General features: G+C 45.5%; 1 protein-coding gene across 10 annotated transcripts in view; it reads left to right on the forward strand.

Annotated features, from left to right (window-relative positions):
* CACNA1E (calcium voltage-gated channel subunit alpha1 E) overlaps positions 1-17,810 on the forward strand; it is a 454,989-nt gene that overhangs the window by 307,839 nt on the left and 129,340 nt on the right. For all 10 annotated transcript variants that reach the window (XM_057507926.1, XM_057507931.1, XM_057507925.1 and 7 more), the window contains one exon: positions 10,349-10,452. In XM_057507926.1, coding sequence (XP_057363909.1) covers positions 10,349-10,452 — 104 coding nt within the window. The remainder of the gene's footprint in view (positions 1-10,348; positions 10,453-17,810) is intronic.

A 17,810-nucleotide genomic window follows, 5' to 3' on the forward strand; every position in this document is an offset into this window, starting at 1 on the left:
CCACGTACTCTCAGGCCGTCAGGTGATAAATAGGCATGTGCGTCTAGGCATTTCATTAGCACCATCACCAACATCCGTGCGAATTTAATCAGCATGCTTTGCAGAGATCTGTCTTAGATTCTGAAGATACAAAGACTCAACAGCCATGGTTTCTGGCTTTAAAGCCATTCTTACTAAGGAGTAAGAGTGCTTCATGTGGCCAGAAAATAAATGAAACTAACTGACCTGGGGCTTCTTCAGGGAACCAGCTGGGCTTACCAGCCTTACATGGTGTTTGACACACAAACATTAATTAAAACAGGGGTTTCAATGATACATTAATTCACCTTCTCAGAAGCTATTGCAGAGGGAAGCATGAAAGCCAAGAAAAATGATTATCCAAAGCTTTTTTTCCTGGAGTGCCTGCTCTCCTGTGCTGTGTTGAATACTTGAGTAAGGAAAGTGTACTGGCTGTATGTCAACATCTGAGACGTCATTTTACAGGTGATATGTTTATTTCCAGAGACAATCTCATGTAAGCCTGGAAAGCAGAAGAATATTAGCAGTGTTAGAATCTATTAGTCAGCAACATTATTGAGAATCTCTTGTTTGTAGAATAATATTCTAGGCACTAGTAGAGTGCACAGAGAAACAAAGATGCAGTTCTATATTGGAGAAACATTCAACCCTAATGGGAAGGTAGGACTGATATGTGAAAGAGTCAGACACACATGAAGTCCAAGTATGTAAATAAGTACAAAGAAAACTCAAGTGTGGCACTTTGTGTTCTGTTTTCTGTCGTAGGTGTTTGTACCCATGATTTAGCCTTCTTGCAGATACCAAGGCCCTTGAGGACCGTTTTCCTTTCTCTTTCATCTTGTGCAGACTGACCGCACAAATGTGTTGAATGAATATGTACGTTCCTGTGGGGTGTGCCTAAAGATGGGGGAATTCTGGGGTGAGGCACAGTGATGTGCTCAGGGGAAGCCTTATGGAGTCTGAGCGGTGTTTTCCAGTATGAGAGAACTCATGGTTTGGCAGAGATGGGACAGAAGAGGGAAGCAGGAAGGATGAGCTCATGGAGAGTGAGCAAAGCCAGACAAACAGGCCACCATTCAGGGACCCCCCTGCCATATGGTGAAGTGAGAGACATCATTAAGAAGGTCTTCAACTGGAGGTAGTATCCAGTGAGATCATGTGTGCTTAGTCTGAGGACTAAACTGGGTGATAAAGAATGGCTGTGCCGAATGGACTGGAAGCCAGAAGTCCTGCATCTTAGTTTCATTCCTGCAGCCAACTAGTGGTGTGTCTTTCAGCAGTCACGTAGCTTTTGACCCTTGGTTCTTCATCCATAAAATGAGGGTTTGGGGCAAGATACTGTGATTCCTTATAGCTCTATAATCTGTCAGATGATGAAGATTACAGCACTCAGACTGTTTGGAAAATGACTGGTGAGTTGGAGGGGACAGGGGGCCAATGAAAAAACAATAGATGGTGGTAGCTAGACGTATTGATCAGCATAGTCTTTTCCAGAATACAATGGCCCCTGTCCAAAGCTCTCCCAATGCAGAGGATCAAGCCTCATGTACCCTTTGCCCCTGATCCTCAAAGGAAGGGTCTTCTGAGTCTCATTCATCTCTTCTCTCAGCTCTTTCTGGTACCTCACTTCCTTGGAGGAGTAAGTCAAGTCTCTCTTACCAGCAAGCACTGAAGAACAGGTGCAGGGATGATGTGTTTCAGCTAATCATTGAAGGATGAAGCCACTCTAACTGTCTCTTTAAGTCACCTATTTTGGCCAGCCTGCATGTGGTAGTGTCAGAGCAGCACACTGGCCTTTGCTCAGAGCAAAGCTGCTTCCCAGCCTGGATGGCTCAGCATAGGGTCAGCTGCGTCTGGCCTGGCTTCCCAGTGGCCTGGAGAATGTCTGCCTCCCTAGCACCCAGGACTGCAGTTGCAGGGCAGGAAGATCTTTTCTTTGATTTTTTTCCCCTAGTCTTTATGTTTACTCTGATTATACACCACACACACACACACACACACACACACACACACACACACACACACACTTAGTTACTGCAGGAAATTTGCAAAGTATAGAAAGATGTTTAAAAACCACTCATTTTACATATTCACTCCCCCCAGGTATCATCATTGTTAACACTGTCCACAGTTTTGACTAAAAAGAATTTTCTCTTAAAATTCACATATGACCCTGAACCATTTAAATAAACTGTTCAACTTTATTTTAGGAAAATGTAAAACCTTTTATTATTGAAATTTTCAAACATACACAAATGCAGAATAGAATATCGAGCCCCAGTATGTCACCCAATTTTAGCTTCAGCAGTTACAAGGAGATCTCCTTTAAAGGATCTGTTACTTATCTCCATGTGTGGGCTCAGAAAGGGAGGTGACAGGATGAACTTCACATAACATTGATATTGGAATGGTTAGCAATTGACCAAAGAGATGTTAAGCACAGCAGGGCCCTGGACTTTGAGAAGCTTGTGTACAATGGTCACATGCTGTTGTGGCTGCCTTCCTGGTCTGATGTGGCCTCACTTACCTTCCCTTAGTTGGATAGTATTTACTCCTGAATCATCTTCACAGGTATGTGGATGGATTTTTCATTGTCACGTCAATACCTGTCCGTGCAGTGGTAATTGCCACCCACAATCGGGATTAGGCAGTGCCTGCAAGGGGTGCCAAGCAGCGTTCCCTGGCATGGAGCTCCTGATTCTGACTTCACTGCATCCTACCCCTGTGTGTGGACAAGGGTGGGAGTGCTGTTTTAATCTGGCTCTCCTCTTTGCCAAACTGGTTTTGCTCCATTTTCCCACTGGCAAGAGAAGGGGAAGAATGCAAGTGGCAAAATGTCTGGTAGGCAGCCACTCCTGGAGGTGCTCTCGCATCTGCCGTGGGGCACTGCTGCATTCTTAGGGACAGTCACTGACAGCCCACGCGAGCGGGGAAGGGGGGCTGCTGGCCATCAAGTTCGGGGGCCTTGGAACAACGAGAATGCAGGGGGAGCCTTGGTTGCTTCTCATGGGTCCCTGGCTAAGCGAGATGCGGCCTTGGGAGCTTGTTTGTGTGGGGAGATGGAGCATGTTGATCAAATATGCCCAGGGAGCTGAGACATAATGAAATGCTTTGGCTGCGGGACTGACAGGTTCAGCCGTCTTGCTGGGGGGCAGCAGGTGGTTGTGCTTCCCTGGGAGTGCTCTGTCCTCACTCTTTCCACCTGCCCCTCCCCCTCCTTTCTTGCCTGGAGGCTGGGAAGACAGTTCTCATTCTCTGGCTGCCAGATCCTAGTGTTGGCTTTCCTGTTTATCTTGTTCTCCCCTACCAGGTGGTAATAGTGTAGCCAGGATTGCTTTTGGATCTATGGAGATTCAGGAGCGCTCAAGAAGCTGGCCGTTATGGTCCTAGAGTGTGGCCCCAGGTGTGTCCCAGGTCACCTCACTTGTGTAGGCCTCAGTTTTCTCTTCTACGAAACGATGGGTTGGGTGCGGTGTCCTGATAGTCTTCCAAGACTTTGGCTAGAATTATGAATATGCAGGAAATCAGGTTGGACAAGCCATAGGCCTTTAATTTCCCAGCGATTGTAGGGTATGTGTACATTGTGTACTTTTCTTCAAATGTGGGCATGTGCCTCTGCCCTTTGAACCACCATCCAGCTGTGACTCGGGTGGGGCGTTGCCTGCTTTGTAAGGCTGGTGGGACCCTGATGAGAAAGGGATATCACGTCTTAAGTCAGACTCCCTGTGAGCTGACCGCGGGCCAGAGCTGCCTGTGGCAGTGACTTGTGAAGGTGCTGTCCTCAGGAGACATGTCTAAGGATATGGAAGGAGCAGGTAGGTCAGGGGAAGAGAGTAGGCGGAGATGTGGTTACAGAAGTTTTAGCCTCAGTCTGATCGTTCAGGCAGCGCTAGGGGGTGAACTGCACCACAGAGGGTGTCCCACCCAGAGGCAAAGTGGCTGGGCCCCTGATGCCCCAGCATGAGTCAGTTACTGGCTACAGGTCACCTGCTCCACGGGCAGGCAGGAACTCCTGGGTGAAGCGGGTCAGTCAGCCAGGGCCGACTGCCGAGAAGGGTCCAGGTGTGAGCCGTTAGCCACCAGGCACAGCTTTGGGGGATGAGCACTCCTGCTGGGAAGGAGACCTGATGGGAGCGGTGCGGGATCTGCCCCTTCTGGGTGGGTGGGAGGCCGGCTGGGAGGGAGGGTGGGTGGGAGGCGGGCTGGGAGAGGGCTATTTGTGTTAAGTTCCTGAGCAGACTCGAGTCCTGAGCAGAGAGGGAGTGTGGACGGCTCAGCATGGGCAGGGAAGTGCTCTGATGTGATTTCCCCATTAGACCAACCTAACCGGTAGCTACAGAGGCCAGGATAATGCTAATCTGAGAAGAAGGAGATGGTGTCTAGGAAGGAGCAGGAGGAGGCACTCTGTGAATGCTGGTGCACAGTTATGGATGCTCTGAAAACCTCCATCACAGAGTGCCCTTGTGATTCATGTATGTGCTGGTGCAACATCTACACAGGCCTGGGGGCCACCACTGCAGAGGTAGGGGTTCATTCTGAGAGAGCACCCCTGCCCTCATTTCTCTCCTGATATGTCCCCTGCCCCTTGGCACTTCTTAATCTTAACCTTGCTCTCCTCTTTCTGTCACCTCCACAATAAACCCTTTCTCTGCCTTTTGGGCCTCTGTTGTCTCAGCCAGGCTAGTTTCTTAGACCGTCATGTGGTTCTTTCATCAATAAGCTTCCACAAATTCTTTCCTGACCTCCTAAACCAGATCAGACCCGGCTGTGTGTCAGCACCCTTCGTAGTGCTCCCCACAGTTTAAAGTCATACAGATACTTTTATGCTTGGTTATTCACCGTGGGTCTCCCTGTCATGCTACAGGTCACAAGGACCAGGACCTGAGACTATTTTGCTCATCATTTCTCCCCAGTATCTCAGAGAGTATCAGTCACATGGCAGGTGGTCCACAAATTTGTTAAATAAAATATGACATTTTGACTCTGAGACACGGATTCAAAGCCCCTTGGGATGGGGAAGGAGCTGTCGCACTGGTGCAGGCATGCAGGGCCCTGGGAAGACCTCAGCTGGATTCAGTGCCGGCTGCCCTTCGGGGAGGTGGTAGGCGGGTGAGTCAGGTTTCGGCCTCTGTCCCTTTCCTTCCGCACTCCTGCCCTCTCTGATAATGTTTTTTCTCTCCAGGGTGGTCGGCAGAAGCCTTGGACAGATGCTTTTGCTGAGGTGAACGGCCTGGATGGTCTGGCCGCCCCGGGTGGCTGTTCCATCTGTCCCTTGAGCTGAGCTCAGCTGGTAATTCCGAAGATCTCTCCTTGAGATGAGCTGAGGCCAGTGATTCTCAACGGGAAGCCATTGTTGCCTCCCAGGACAATTCTGATTTGGGTCTTCACCATTGAGGGGGTGCTCCTGGCACCTCGTGGGTAGAAGCCAGGGATCCTGCCAATGCACCACATAGGCCAGCCCCCCAGAATGAAGAATTATCCGCCCAAGATGCCAGTAGTGCCAGGCTGAGAAACCCCCGTGTAGGCCAGGCCAGGGCTTGCCAGCCGACGCTGCCTCCCACCTGGGAAGCAGGTAAGACCCCCTTTTCCTGACAGGACCCTGGAATCAGCCCCGGAGCCCTGTGGGGCCCTGGCAGAGGCCTCCTTCCTAGGGTGAGAGCCCAGTCCCGCCTCAGGCCAGGAGAACCATGGGATGCCCTTCCTCTTGCCGTCTTCATCCCCATCGTTATCTCCAGCCCTGCTCCTCCACCCCCACCTTCGCCTGGCTCCCCCAGGCCCCCAGAGATTAATGTGATAATTGCCTTGTGTGCCTGTTTACGCAGGGAGTGGGTGCACTCACCACCCCCAGTCAGGCAGGTTCCCAGAGGAGCACATTCTTGCGGTGCCAGGACTGGTCCCCGCTGAGCGCTCCCTGTGCAGGTGGGCTGCCGCCTCCGGCCGCTTTCTCTGTCTGTCATCACCCCCGTCAGGCACACGTGTGCATGAGTGTGTCACTAAGGGAATCAGCAGGTGAGAAAAACCCAGCGCAGCCAGCCTGCCAGTCTGGGGGCTTGGCTGGGTCATGTGGGAGGAGAGTCGGTGCCTTAAATAAGCGGACAATGCCCCAAAGAAGAGAACTCCCCTGTAAAGCTTGACACAGCGTAGGTGTTCCATGAATGGTGCAGCGTGAAGAGGCTCACACTCTCGGTACAGCCTTCTCTGCAGGGTTTATACTTTGGTGCTCCACGGTTGCTGTCTGGGCAGGGAAGGCTCCCTGAGACTCCCGGGACCAGGTGTGGAAAGCTGCGGGTCTCCTCCAGGGTCTTGCTCAGGCAGCACCTCCTAGTCCTGAAGGAGGGGTCACTAGGGGAGGGTGAAGTGTGATGATCCTACAGGCAAGCAGGTTATCAGAGTCCGAGCAGAGGGCACGGTGGAGAAGGGAGGAGAGGGGGTCATGCTCCCTCACACACACGGCCTTCCTCTCTTCCACTTTCTGCTGGGGCACACACGTGTGAGCACACGTGCACCCCAGGAGAGAGCACAGCCACAACTCGAGTTGAACGGCAACTTTGTGCCCAGCATTCCCGACCTCCGCTTCACACAGAATCGGCATTTGCTTACCTAAGAGTTGCCAATTACTTTCCTCTTTTTTAATCTCCAAAGGCACTTTAGTAGTTGTCTCTCCTACACTGGACAAGTTTAAGTTTAATAATGATGAATCAGAAGGAGATGGAAGCTCTAATTAGCATCAGAAAGAATCTTGCCATGTGGGAGGAGGGAAGCGTGCTGTCCTTTGCACATTTGCCGCTGAGCTCTGTCCCCTCGTCCTACTGGATGTGCCACTGGTCCACTGACAGACTGGGGAGGTGAGGATGGGGCCACCTGGCAAGGACGTATGCGAGGGGAAGACCTGAGAGGAAGCCGGAGGGGAGAAAGGTGTGACGAGGCTGTGGGCAAGTCTATCAAAGGGTTTGTGAATTATCTCCAGGAGCTGTCAGGTTGCTTTCTCCAGAAGGACCTTTAAAGCTGTCTGTCATGCACCTCAACAAAAAAAGCAAATAATCCAGTCAAAAAATGGGCAGAGGAGCTGAACAGACACTTCTCCAAAGAAGAAATTCAGAGGGCCAACAGACACTTGAAAAGATGCTCCACATAGCTAGTCATCAGAGAAATGCAAATTAAAACCACAATGAGATATCATCTCACACCAGTAAGGATCGCCACCATCCAAAGACAAACAACAACAAATGTTGGTGAGGTTGTGGAGAAAGGGGAACCCTCCTACACTGCTGGTGGGAATGTAAATTAGTTCAACCATTGTGGAAAGCAGCATGGAGGTTCCTCAAAAAATTCAAAATAGAAATACCATTTGACTCAGGAATTCCACTCCTAGGAATTTACCCCAAGAATGCAGCAGCCCAGTTTGAAAAAGACATATGCACCCCTATGTTTATCACAGCACTATTCACCATAGCCAAGAAATGGAAGCAACCCAAGTGTCCATCAGTAGATGAATGGATAAAGAAGAGGTGGTACATATACACAATGGTGTATTATTCAGCCATAAGAAGTAAACAAATCCTATCATTTGCAACAACATGGATGGAGCTAGAGGGTATTATGCTCAGTGAAATAAGCCAGGCGGAGAAAGACAAGTACCAAATGATTTCACTCATATGTGGAGTATAAGAACAAAAAAAAAAGGAGCAAAACAGCAGCAGACTCACAGAACCCAAGAATGGACTAACAGTTACCAAAGGGAAAGGGACTGGGGAGGATGGGTGGGAGGGGAGGGACAAGGGGTGGTGGTGGGGAACAAAGGGGGCATTACGATTAGCATATATAATGTGGGTGGAGGCATAGGGAGGGATGTGCAACACAAAGACAAGTAGTGACTCTATAGCATCTTATTACGCTGATGAAGTGTAATGGGGTTTGTGGGGGGGACTTGGTGATGGGGGGAGTCTAGTAAACATAATGTTCCTCATGTAATTGTAGATTAATGATTCCAAAATTTAAAAATTTAAAAAATTTAAAAAAGCTGTCAGTCATCCTTCATAGCCCCCCAGGGCGTAGTGCTCCTGGGCTCCTGTCCTCCCAGACATTCTCTTCTCTTCCCCTTCATCCTCTTTTTTCATCAACAGGCCCCAATGCTGGAGTGGATGACTTTTTCTCTTCTCTTCTCTTCTCTTCTCTTCTCTTCTCTTCTCTTCTCTTCTCTTCTCTTCTCTTCTCTTCTCTTCTCTTCTCTTCTCTTCTCTTCTCTTCTCTTCTCTTCTCTTCTCTTCTCCCCTCCCCTCCCCTCCCCTCCCCTCCCCTCCCCTCCCCTCCCCTCCCCTCTCCTCTCCTCTCCTCTCCTCTTCTCTCTTCTCTTTTCTTTTCTTTCTTTTCTTTTTTAAGCCATTCAGCCAAAGCTCCACAGAGAGGGGAATGAATATCAGAACAAATATTTTTTGGTATGTTTTTAACACGAGACTCATTCAAATTGTGGTCATATACTGACTGGTTGAGCATCTGAGTGTGCCACAAACACTTCAATGCCAGGTACAAAAATGAGCAGTTAAGCTTCTTAGCGAAGGGTCGAGCAAAACCAAAACGTCTACAACACACTCAGTAAAAAGATACTGTTCATCATTGGGATTTTACAGAACTATAAACATCTGGAAGGCACATTTCCAGACTCTTGGCCAGCGAGAGGAGTCCTGCTAACCCACATTTTGCAACCATCTAGTTTTTCTGTATCTTCCTTCTGACAATCAGAAGCAGTTCTCAGTGAGGTCTGGCCCACATCCTCCTGCTTGTGTTTAACTGACCAGACCTGGGAGTCCAAAGAGCTAGATCTTACACTCTGAAGGTGGCAGTCCCTGCCTTTGTCCCATCCAGTTCAGGTGTGTGTTTGCTTGTTTTTAACTTTTATTCTGCTTCATTTGCAATCATACATCTCCGAACAGTGTAGGGGCAAGACAAGAGACACAACTTTGGTGAAAGAGGCTGCCTTAGAAACTGTTTTTAATGAAAAAATCTACAGTGATAGCAGCCATGATCAGTAGGAAGCTATTTTCTATGGGCTGGTATATTTGAGTGAAAGGCAGAAAGAAAATGAGATAATTTGGGAGAAAAACAAGATAGAATGTCATAAAAGCCCACAGGAAGCATGAGGAAGCATGGATCAAGCTATGTTTGCAAAGTTGAGTAGTGATAGGAAGAAAAAAGAAAATCCAGGGATAAGACACATTTTGCCACAGAAATTGTGGAGAATTTATAGAAGTCACAGAGTTCAGATCTTTATTTTAGTAATTTAGCATGTGAATTGTAGGCATGACATTTGACTTTGATAGCCTTGTTTCTTCAGTGAATTGGGAATAAGATTTCTTTCTTTCCAGAAACTGCTGAGTTTACAAAAGGTCTTGAAGTTTGCATGTGAAGGGGTGGTGGGGTTGTGGGGCTGTGGGGGATGTAAAATGCAGTTAGGGAGACTATTTAGAAAGATTTGGCGTTGATATCGTGGAGAGAGAAAGTCAAGGCAGAATTTAGTTGAGAAGCTCAAGTGTTAGGACTTTTCAAAATGTTCCCAAACTGTTTCAAGGTCTCTCCTAATAAGACATCTACCAAGAATCACTGCCTTGGGTTAAGCCTTGTAATACAATCCTCTCTCAACCCCCAGCCATGCAAGGCCCTTGCATATCACTTGTGATACAAACCCAGCATATGGATTTCCACACTTTTTTCCATTCCTTGTGTGTGAATTAGCTAGCAATGGATTGCTCTTCCAATCTAGGGTTATCCCTTGTTCTGCGCTGAGCCTTACTGGGGCCAGGTCTGGCCTAGCTCTGTACTGTTGGACTATGATGCAAAGCCAGAGTCCAGGGTCAAGGGCTAAGCAGGATGAGGATGACACTACTTTCTCCAAGCAGCCCTGTCAAGGCCTCTGCCAGCATCCATGGAATAAAGTGATGGGCACAGCCCACTTCTCTCTTTTTTGAGAATTTGTCCACTTGAGAATGCAAAGGCTTAAACCCACATCAAATACAATACCACCTACTCTAAAACCATTGATGGTTTGCATGATCTTGGGAAAGTGTTGACCCCTCTGGGTCCCATTATTTGAATTGAGGGTGTTAGAGTACTCCAACTCAGGATGTTACGTGAGGCCGATGCAGTGTCCTTTACAGTGTGCATGGGAGAATGTGGGTTAGCCCACAGTCACGCCAAGTGGGGAGCGAAGCAAGGCAATGTTTTACTGTAAGGCACTGTGCTTGTCCCATCGCCCTGCATGTGCAGCTGTAGAAGTGGAGGCCTTCTGGGAGACAGAATTGATGAAGTATTAAGGAAACGTTTCTCTTTCTTTCAGACCAATGATGCCTTAGGAGCCACCTGGAACTGGCTGTACTTCATCCCCCTCATCATCATTGGATCCTTCTTTGTTCTCAACCTAGTCCTGGGAGTGCTTTCCGGGTAAGCCAGATGTGTCTCTCAGATTCTTTCTAACTGTAAACTAATACTCCTGACTCCTGGCAGATTCATACATTTAACCTTCATTTTGGAGACATTAAATGAGCAGCCCCTGAGTGCCCTGTGTTGTTCTAGGTGCTGGGAGTGCAGTAGTGAACCATCACTCTAATGCCCTTTATTCTTAGGAATTCAATCTTTAAGTCAGGCACAATGCTGAACACAGTATCTAGTGAGAATTCATGTCTGCACCCATCTTTTCATTCAGTCAGCTGTCATAGACTTTCTTTGTCAAACACTGTGCTGGTTGTTAGGGATATAAAGTTGAATAAGATACAGGCTTTACCCTCAAAGATTCTTTCTCTGTTGTATATTAAACATCAAGTCCCCATTTTGTAGCTTGAATTTTGCCCGTCAGTCAGCAAGTACTTGATGTCCGAAGCCATGGTAAGCATTGCAGAGGGCACACCAAGTCTAAGGCATGGCTCCTGCCCTTATGAAAATTATGTTTTGCAGAGAGGATAACACAAAACACTTGAAAAAGAGAATGGGAGTTTCTTTTACTAATTAACATTGTGAAGATCATTTGTTTTGGTGAAGTGATAAATCTATTAGTCTGAACATATCAGGAATAGTTTCATGAAGGATTGGAAGTTTGCTTAAAATGTAAAATATGAAGTAAGATAAAATAGAAGATATTGGAGTGAACAATCCATGAAGGGGAGGACCACCCCATAAACAAAGTTGAAGACATGAGACATGTCGTGGAGTGGGAAGAGATTGAATTGCAACCTGACTTATCTAGAGCAGACATTTCACTTTGGGAAATGAGAGGTAGAAAATAGGAGGGCCATAACTGGGATAACTTTTAGAAGGTCTTAAGATTTTTCTAAGCAAAACTTAATTTAATTTCTTCTCTGAGTGGCATAAGTTTTTCAAATAGAAATTATAAGGTGGTGCCTCTGTTTAAAACATGGAAAGACTGAGCCAAGCTGGTTGTCACTTGTAATCCATTAACACAGAAAATAAGCTTTGAGAAGGGCATGACAATAGAGACCAGGAGAGGAATGACAACAGATGAGAGGTTTCAACAACATTTTTGAAGCAGAAAGTAAATGGTAGCTGACCTAGTGGTGGAAAGCTAAGGTTTAACTACCTAGCATGAGGTATCCCAATAAAAAGCAAAGTAATCACCCTTCCGAACCCTCCACAGCCCAAGCTTGGGAATTTGAGGCACCAGGTATGTCTGAGAGAAGGAATATGGGTGGCACTAAAAACAACAGGATTGGTCAGAAGTCCTTCCAAGAAACACTTACATGTGCTCTTTCTGGTACCTTAGATCTCTACCCCGAGACAATGCTGACAAGTATCTACACCACCCAACTCCACCCTAGCTGAAGTTAGGAGATTACTCTCTCTAGAGGCTGAATCAGAGAAGCTTGGGATGATAACAACAGGTGCCTCTGAGGGCGGCTGATATGTTGGAGTGAAAGCAGCAAAGTTAAATCCAGGTCCACAAACTGAATGTCATTCTCCCAGCCCATTTTTACTGCCCAGTTCGGAGGAATGTAGCAATCTGGCAGGGGTTATTTGTATTCCTCTGTGAGGAAACTATTTGTGTTAAGAGAAAAGACCTACATATTCTGATATTGAGATTGACCAGAGGAATAGTTACCACCTACTGCCCTCAGTGAGGTGTATGGTTCTTCTTTCCTGCGGCTTCTGTGATGAATTACCATGAACTCGGTGGCTTAGCACCATGAGAGCAATTAATTCGCTGATCACTCTGGAGGCCAGAGATCCCAAATCTGGCAGGGCCATGCTCCCTCACAGAACTCGGGGAGAGGATTTATTTCCTCCTTCCAGCCTCTGGTGGCTCCAGACATTTCTTGGCTTGTGTTTGTGTCACGCTAATCTCTGCCTTCCTGGTCGCATTGCCTCCTTCTCCTCTGTCGTCTTCCTCTGCCTCTCTTTGGAAGACACTTGTCATTGGATGTAGGTCACCTGGATAATACAGGATACCCTCTTCATTTCAAAGTCCTTAACTTGATTACATCTACAAAGACATTTTTTCCAAATAAGGTAACTTTCACAGATTACAGGAACTAGGATATGGGCATAGCTTTTTTTGGGGGAGGTAGACCCACCATTCATCCCATTACACTCACCTTTCTACAAGCCCCCACCATGCACACAGAGTTTCCTATAAGCCTTTTGTGCCTTGCTTTTAAATATGAAAACACTGCTAGGGATCATCAGTACTTGAAGAAATTATACAACACGTAGAAAAAAACCAAAATAATAAATAGATAAAAGGAACTTCAGGGACTATGAACAATGCAGGGAACAGAAGATAACTTTCAAAAAGTGTAATTGATATCTGCTGAGATATGAGAAGTAATTTTATCCATGAAATACCGAATTGCTATTTAAAAAGAGAACATTTAGTGGTTAAGAGCTCTTGGAAATTAATGTAAAACAATTAATGGTAAAATATCCATTAATGTAAAATGAAGTAATGTAAAAAATATAAAATGTAATACAAAAAGATAATAAATGGTTGGAATATAAAAGTTGATGAAATCACCTAGAAAGTAGAACAAAAATAAGAAAATCAGAGAAGTGGCTCAACATTCAACTAATAAGATTTCCATAAAGAGAACAAGGAAATGGAGTAAAGAAATTATCAAAGAAAAATACCAAAAGTGTTCCCAGAATTAAAACTCACAATGCCAGAGTAAGAGGTCTATTGAGACATGTGCAAGGATGTTCTTTCCAGTGTTGTTTTCTGGTGGTGGAGAGTTGGAAAAACCTGGGTATCCATAATTGAGAGGGTAGATAGATAAACTGTTGGTTGCATACCAGGACATACTATGCAGCAATTAGGAGTAATAAATGTAGTGCACACATGGCAACATAGAGTACCTTAAAAACATAGCTTGGTGAAAACAAAAGGGAACAGTATGATATGGTACCATTTACATAAATAAAAAATACATATGTAATAACAGTGTGTAAATATGGATTTGAATAAAAATTACACGTTGAGTACAGGTTTCCCCCAATATCTGAAAGTAGATTGTTCTTGTGAAACCTTCTTAAGCCAAAATAGTGAAGAGTGAAGAAGTAGTTACCATTTTGCAGAATCAAAAATCCTCTTTGAATTTCTTTCAATTAGCAAAAACAGGTACTAATGTCAGTCTTTTGTAAAAGTGAAGTTGTATATGGTGAACTTTCTGATAGTAGCGGAAACCTGTATATTGTGATGGTAGTTTGTATGGCATGGAGATGGGAGATGGGTGTGGAGATAACAAGGAACAATGGATTTCAATTAATTAAGAATGAAAATGCCCACTGAGCATGAAGCAAAGCACAAGTAATGAAAAGACATTGCACCAAGATAAGCCATCATGAAATTTCAAATTGAGATGCCTTGGGCATCTCAGTGTTAGTGAAAATTAGAAATAGAGATGTTCCGAGAACCTTCTGAAGGTAAAAAAAAAAATCCAGGATAGAATTCTATACCCAGCCACAGTAGCAATTATTTGTGAGGATGGAATAACAATATTTTAAGACTCTCATTCTGAAGAAGTTAGTGAAGAATATCACTAAAAATAAGGAATTAACTGAAGAAAGGACATGATACTCATGGAAACAAAGAGGAGAGAGGTAAAAGGGATTTCCAGGATAGGATGACAGCTGTCAGAAGGCCTAGAGAGCAGCAAGTTCAGATTTGAGGAGAATGACACAGGGCTTTAGAAATGCTATCTTTAAGGGAAAAAAAATGCAACTAATTTACTCCCTGATGTATATTACTGTATTCAGAAGAGTTTAATGGTTTTGTCAAATTTATGTATGTATATGAATATGTATATATAAATATTAGTATATGAATACCTGTATCTGTACACACAAACCCTATCTAAGCAATTAAGTCCAAAAAATACAAAAGTCTTATTACTAAAGGAATACAAGCATAGTAAATCCTTCATACAGCTCAACTGCCAACCAGATTTACACTGTTGACACTGGATTTTGAGATAGACTCTGATGGTGTTGTAATTGCTTTGAGAGAATGGGGGAGGGGAAGGGAATGTCAAAGACTAAAATCTTAGGTTCCACAGGAAGAGAGTCTTTAAGCAATATTTAAAATTCAAAGATAAAGAAATAGTAGTTCAGTAAGTACAATATTTCAAAAATGGAAAATGAGTACTACAGAAAAACAGGTGAAAGAGTTACAAGTGGTGTGTCCTCAGGATTTAAGATTCAGGGGCAGGGAGGAGTGAGGCAGTGGGCTGTTATTTTTTCATTATAGGCCTTTTAAAAATACTTGACTTTAAAACTCAACATGCATTACTTTGAGAAAGATAGTGATTAAATTTTGAAGTAAAAACATTACACAAAAAAGTGTAGGATGAAAGAAGTATATATGACCATTCATCTGGCATCAGTGGGGGAAGACTGTTATGGGGAGAGACCAGGTTCAGTAGGATTAAGGAAGAAACAACCATATTCGTCCAACTATATGGTACTAAGAGCCTGCAGCAATTTGTGAAATGGTTATGAAAGAAAACAGGAGACATTGTGAAGGTGTTCTAAATAGTGCACATCTTGAGTGGACAGTCATAAGACTTCACAGGATTTCTTATACAGTTATTCATTCAGTGAACATTTATTGACATCCTTTATGTCCCAGCCCTGCTCTAGGTAATTAATTCTCTCTACAAAGCCTATACTTACCTCTCAATGCTCTTTCCTCAGTGATTGCCTGTGGGAGGGGCCTGATTTACAGACTTCTTTCTTCAGATATTTCTGCAGAGGGGATAATCTTTTGTTTATGTAATCTTATCTGAAGTTCCTAGCCTTACTGATTTCCTAAGTGTGTCCTATGTTTTAGTTTAGAAATTCAAGTCAAATTCTTCCTATTTGAAGAAGAAGAAAAGTTGTGCCATGAAGTCACTGGTTTCCAGATTAGACTCCACATGAGGTCAAGATGTATTGGAACAGAGCTGGAAACAGAGCTGCTCTGTCCCTACAGGACCATTGCTTGTGTCTGACCATATCCACCCCAATGGACCATCTCTGGTTTAGAATTGTATCTTTTAATTCCCCTACCTCCTTCTCCAGATGGGAAAGAGTGGCATGCTGGGAGAAGCATGACTTTTGGCATCTGACACTCATTGGTGAGAACCTAACCCTGCTGCTTGTTAGCGTTGTGCATTTGGACAAGTTACTCTAAGCCTGCTTCCTCTTCTGTGAAGTGGGATAGCGATCTCTCTGTCTCTGTCTGTCTGTCTCCATTTCTGTCTCTCTCTCAGGCTTAGCCCAGGGTCTGGTAAGGAGTAGCCATTAGTTCTTATACTCTTTGAGAATATTGAGGTTCATTTTCTCCACCTGTTAGGTACAACTGGCTCTCATCTGAGTAGCAGCCTGTGATGTCTGGCTTGAACCAGCTGTGAGGCCATCACTTCCTCCCTCTAACGGGGAGATGGCCTCCTCAGGTGGGGAGATGAAACAGAACTGGAATGGCATATGCCTCCTTAGCACTTCTGGAAAAGCCTAGAAGTGACAACAACAGCTGGAAACAGCCGGTGTGAATCAATGCTGACATTCAAAGGAGTGTCACCAATAGGGGCCTTACAGGCTGGGACGGACATATTTCTGTACCGGTTTCTTTTTCATGTTCTGATGCTCAACATGTATGGGATTTCGCTGGTGTCTGCAGAGGGCTCAGCAGCAGCCGGTTCTGTACGGGGATCCATAGGCTCTCCCTTCTGCTTCCCCTGGCTCTCACATGCCTCTGGAAGGGACAGAGGCTTTCTCCCTGGGCTAAGGGTTTGGTCAGGTGTTGTGCGTGAAAGCCAGGGAAAATCTCTGCAGGTTTATCACCAGGGACCATGTTTTCAGTTACCTGCAGGCAGTTTGAATGCTCAGTATGAAGGCCTTCCTAAAACAGAGAGAGAAGGCAATAGAAGAAGGGGTCCCTGTGCTGGACAAATGATGAGAGGGGCCCAGGTAAGGGCAGGCAGGCAGGCAGGCTTCAGTGGTACCCATGGCCCGCTGGACACCAAGTGTGGAAATGACTGAGGCACCCCTCCCAGGGGCATGAGCCTTGGTGAGAGGAGGGCTATGAGGTATGTTTGCCCAGGGTATTTAAACAGGAAGTGTGGAAGGAGCATTGTAACCTTTTTACTTGTCTCAGAGGAAATAGGATTTGATGCAAATCATTAGCTTAGGCTTGAGGAGAAGCAGAGCTTCCTGCCTCCTTGGAAACAAGCCAGGGCTGCGTAAGCAGGTCCTGAAGTGCCACGGGGGCCATAGGGCAGGAGGCTCACACAAACAGAAAATGACCCGGAGCCATCCCACCGCTTCTACTCCCAGCTCCCAGAGCTTCCAAGAGAGGGAGGGAGGCTAGGGGAGCAGTAGTGCTGTCGCCAAACCCAGGCTGGGGCAGCCGGGCCAGGGGCTGCTTAAGATGCACACAGGAAGCAGCACGAAACCTCATGTATGAAAAGCAGACCAGTTTTCAAAGCACCTTTGCCTCCATGATCTTATTTGTTCCTTGTAACAACCTACAGTAAGTAGACACTATCTTTATTTACAGATGGGAAGGGTGAGGTTTAGAGGGGCTAATCTAGTCGTTACTGACAGAGGTGGGGTCAGAGGTTATCATTCTAACCTTCTGGTTAAGTACTTATTTTAATATACCAGGTGTCCTCCATCTAAGGGTACTGGCCCCTGAGGTGGCACTAGAAAAAGGATGGCAAAGGGTTAACCTAGAGTATCATCCTGACCATACAGATTTTGGTGCCAGTTTTAATCTGTACATGCACTGATGCCCACACTTACTCCCAAACACTGGTCTTCACATACATAATGCGACCTGGCACATGCAGGGTAGGAAACTCTAAGACCCACTGCCCAGCGCTCTTGCCCTGAGGACTGATGGGGAGTGGTGAACTGTCTGGATGAGGGAGGGAATTCCTCTGGTTGCATCTCTTGAACGAGTGGAGTGGCTTCCATAATAACCAAGACAGCAGCTGTCTTTCTAGCCACCAACTCATTTACTGGGTAGGTTTGACAATTCAGTGCAGCTCAGCAAATATTTGAGTGTCTCCTATGCATAAGACACCTTGCTAGACTCTGAGATTACAAAGATGAATAAAATAAGGGGATTGTAGACTAATTAAGGAAATCATTCAAAATACATGTAATGGAGTTTAAGTTCAAACAGGTCCAGAATTTTAGCTCTGTCCAAAACGGATGTTCATATGTGTTGTACATTTTGGGCACCTACTATCTTGTAAGGCATTGTTGAGAATACAAATAGATTGTTGACTCGGACCTAGGTCCTGTCCACAAGA

This window comes from Manis pentadactyla, chromosome 9 (genome assembly GCF_030020395.1).
Source record: "Manis pentadactyla isolate mManPen7 chromosome 9, mManPen7.hap1, whole genome shotgun sequence".
Taxonomy (NCBI): Eukaryota; Metazoa; Chordata; class Mammalia; order Pholidota; family Manidae; genus Manis; species Manis pentadactyla.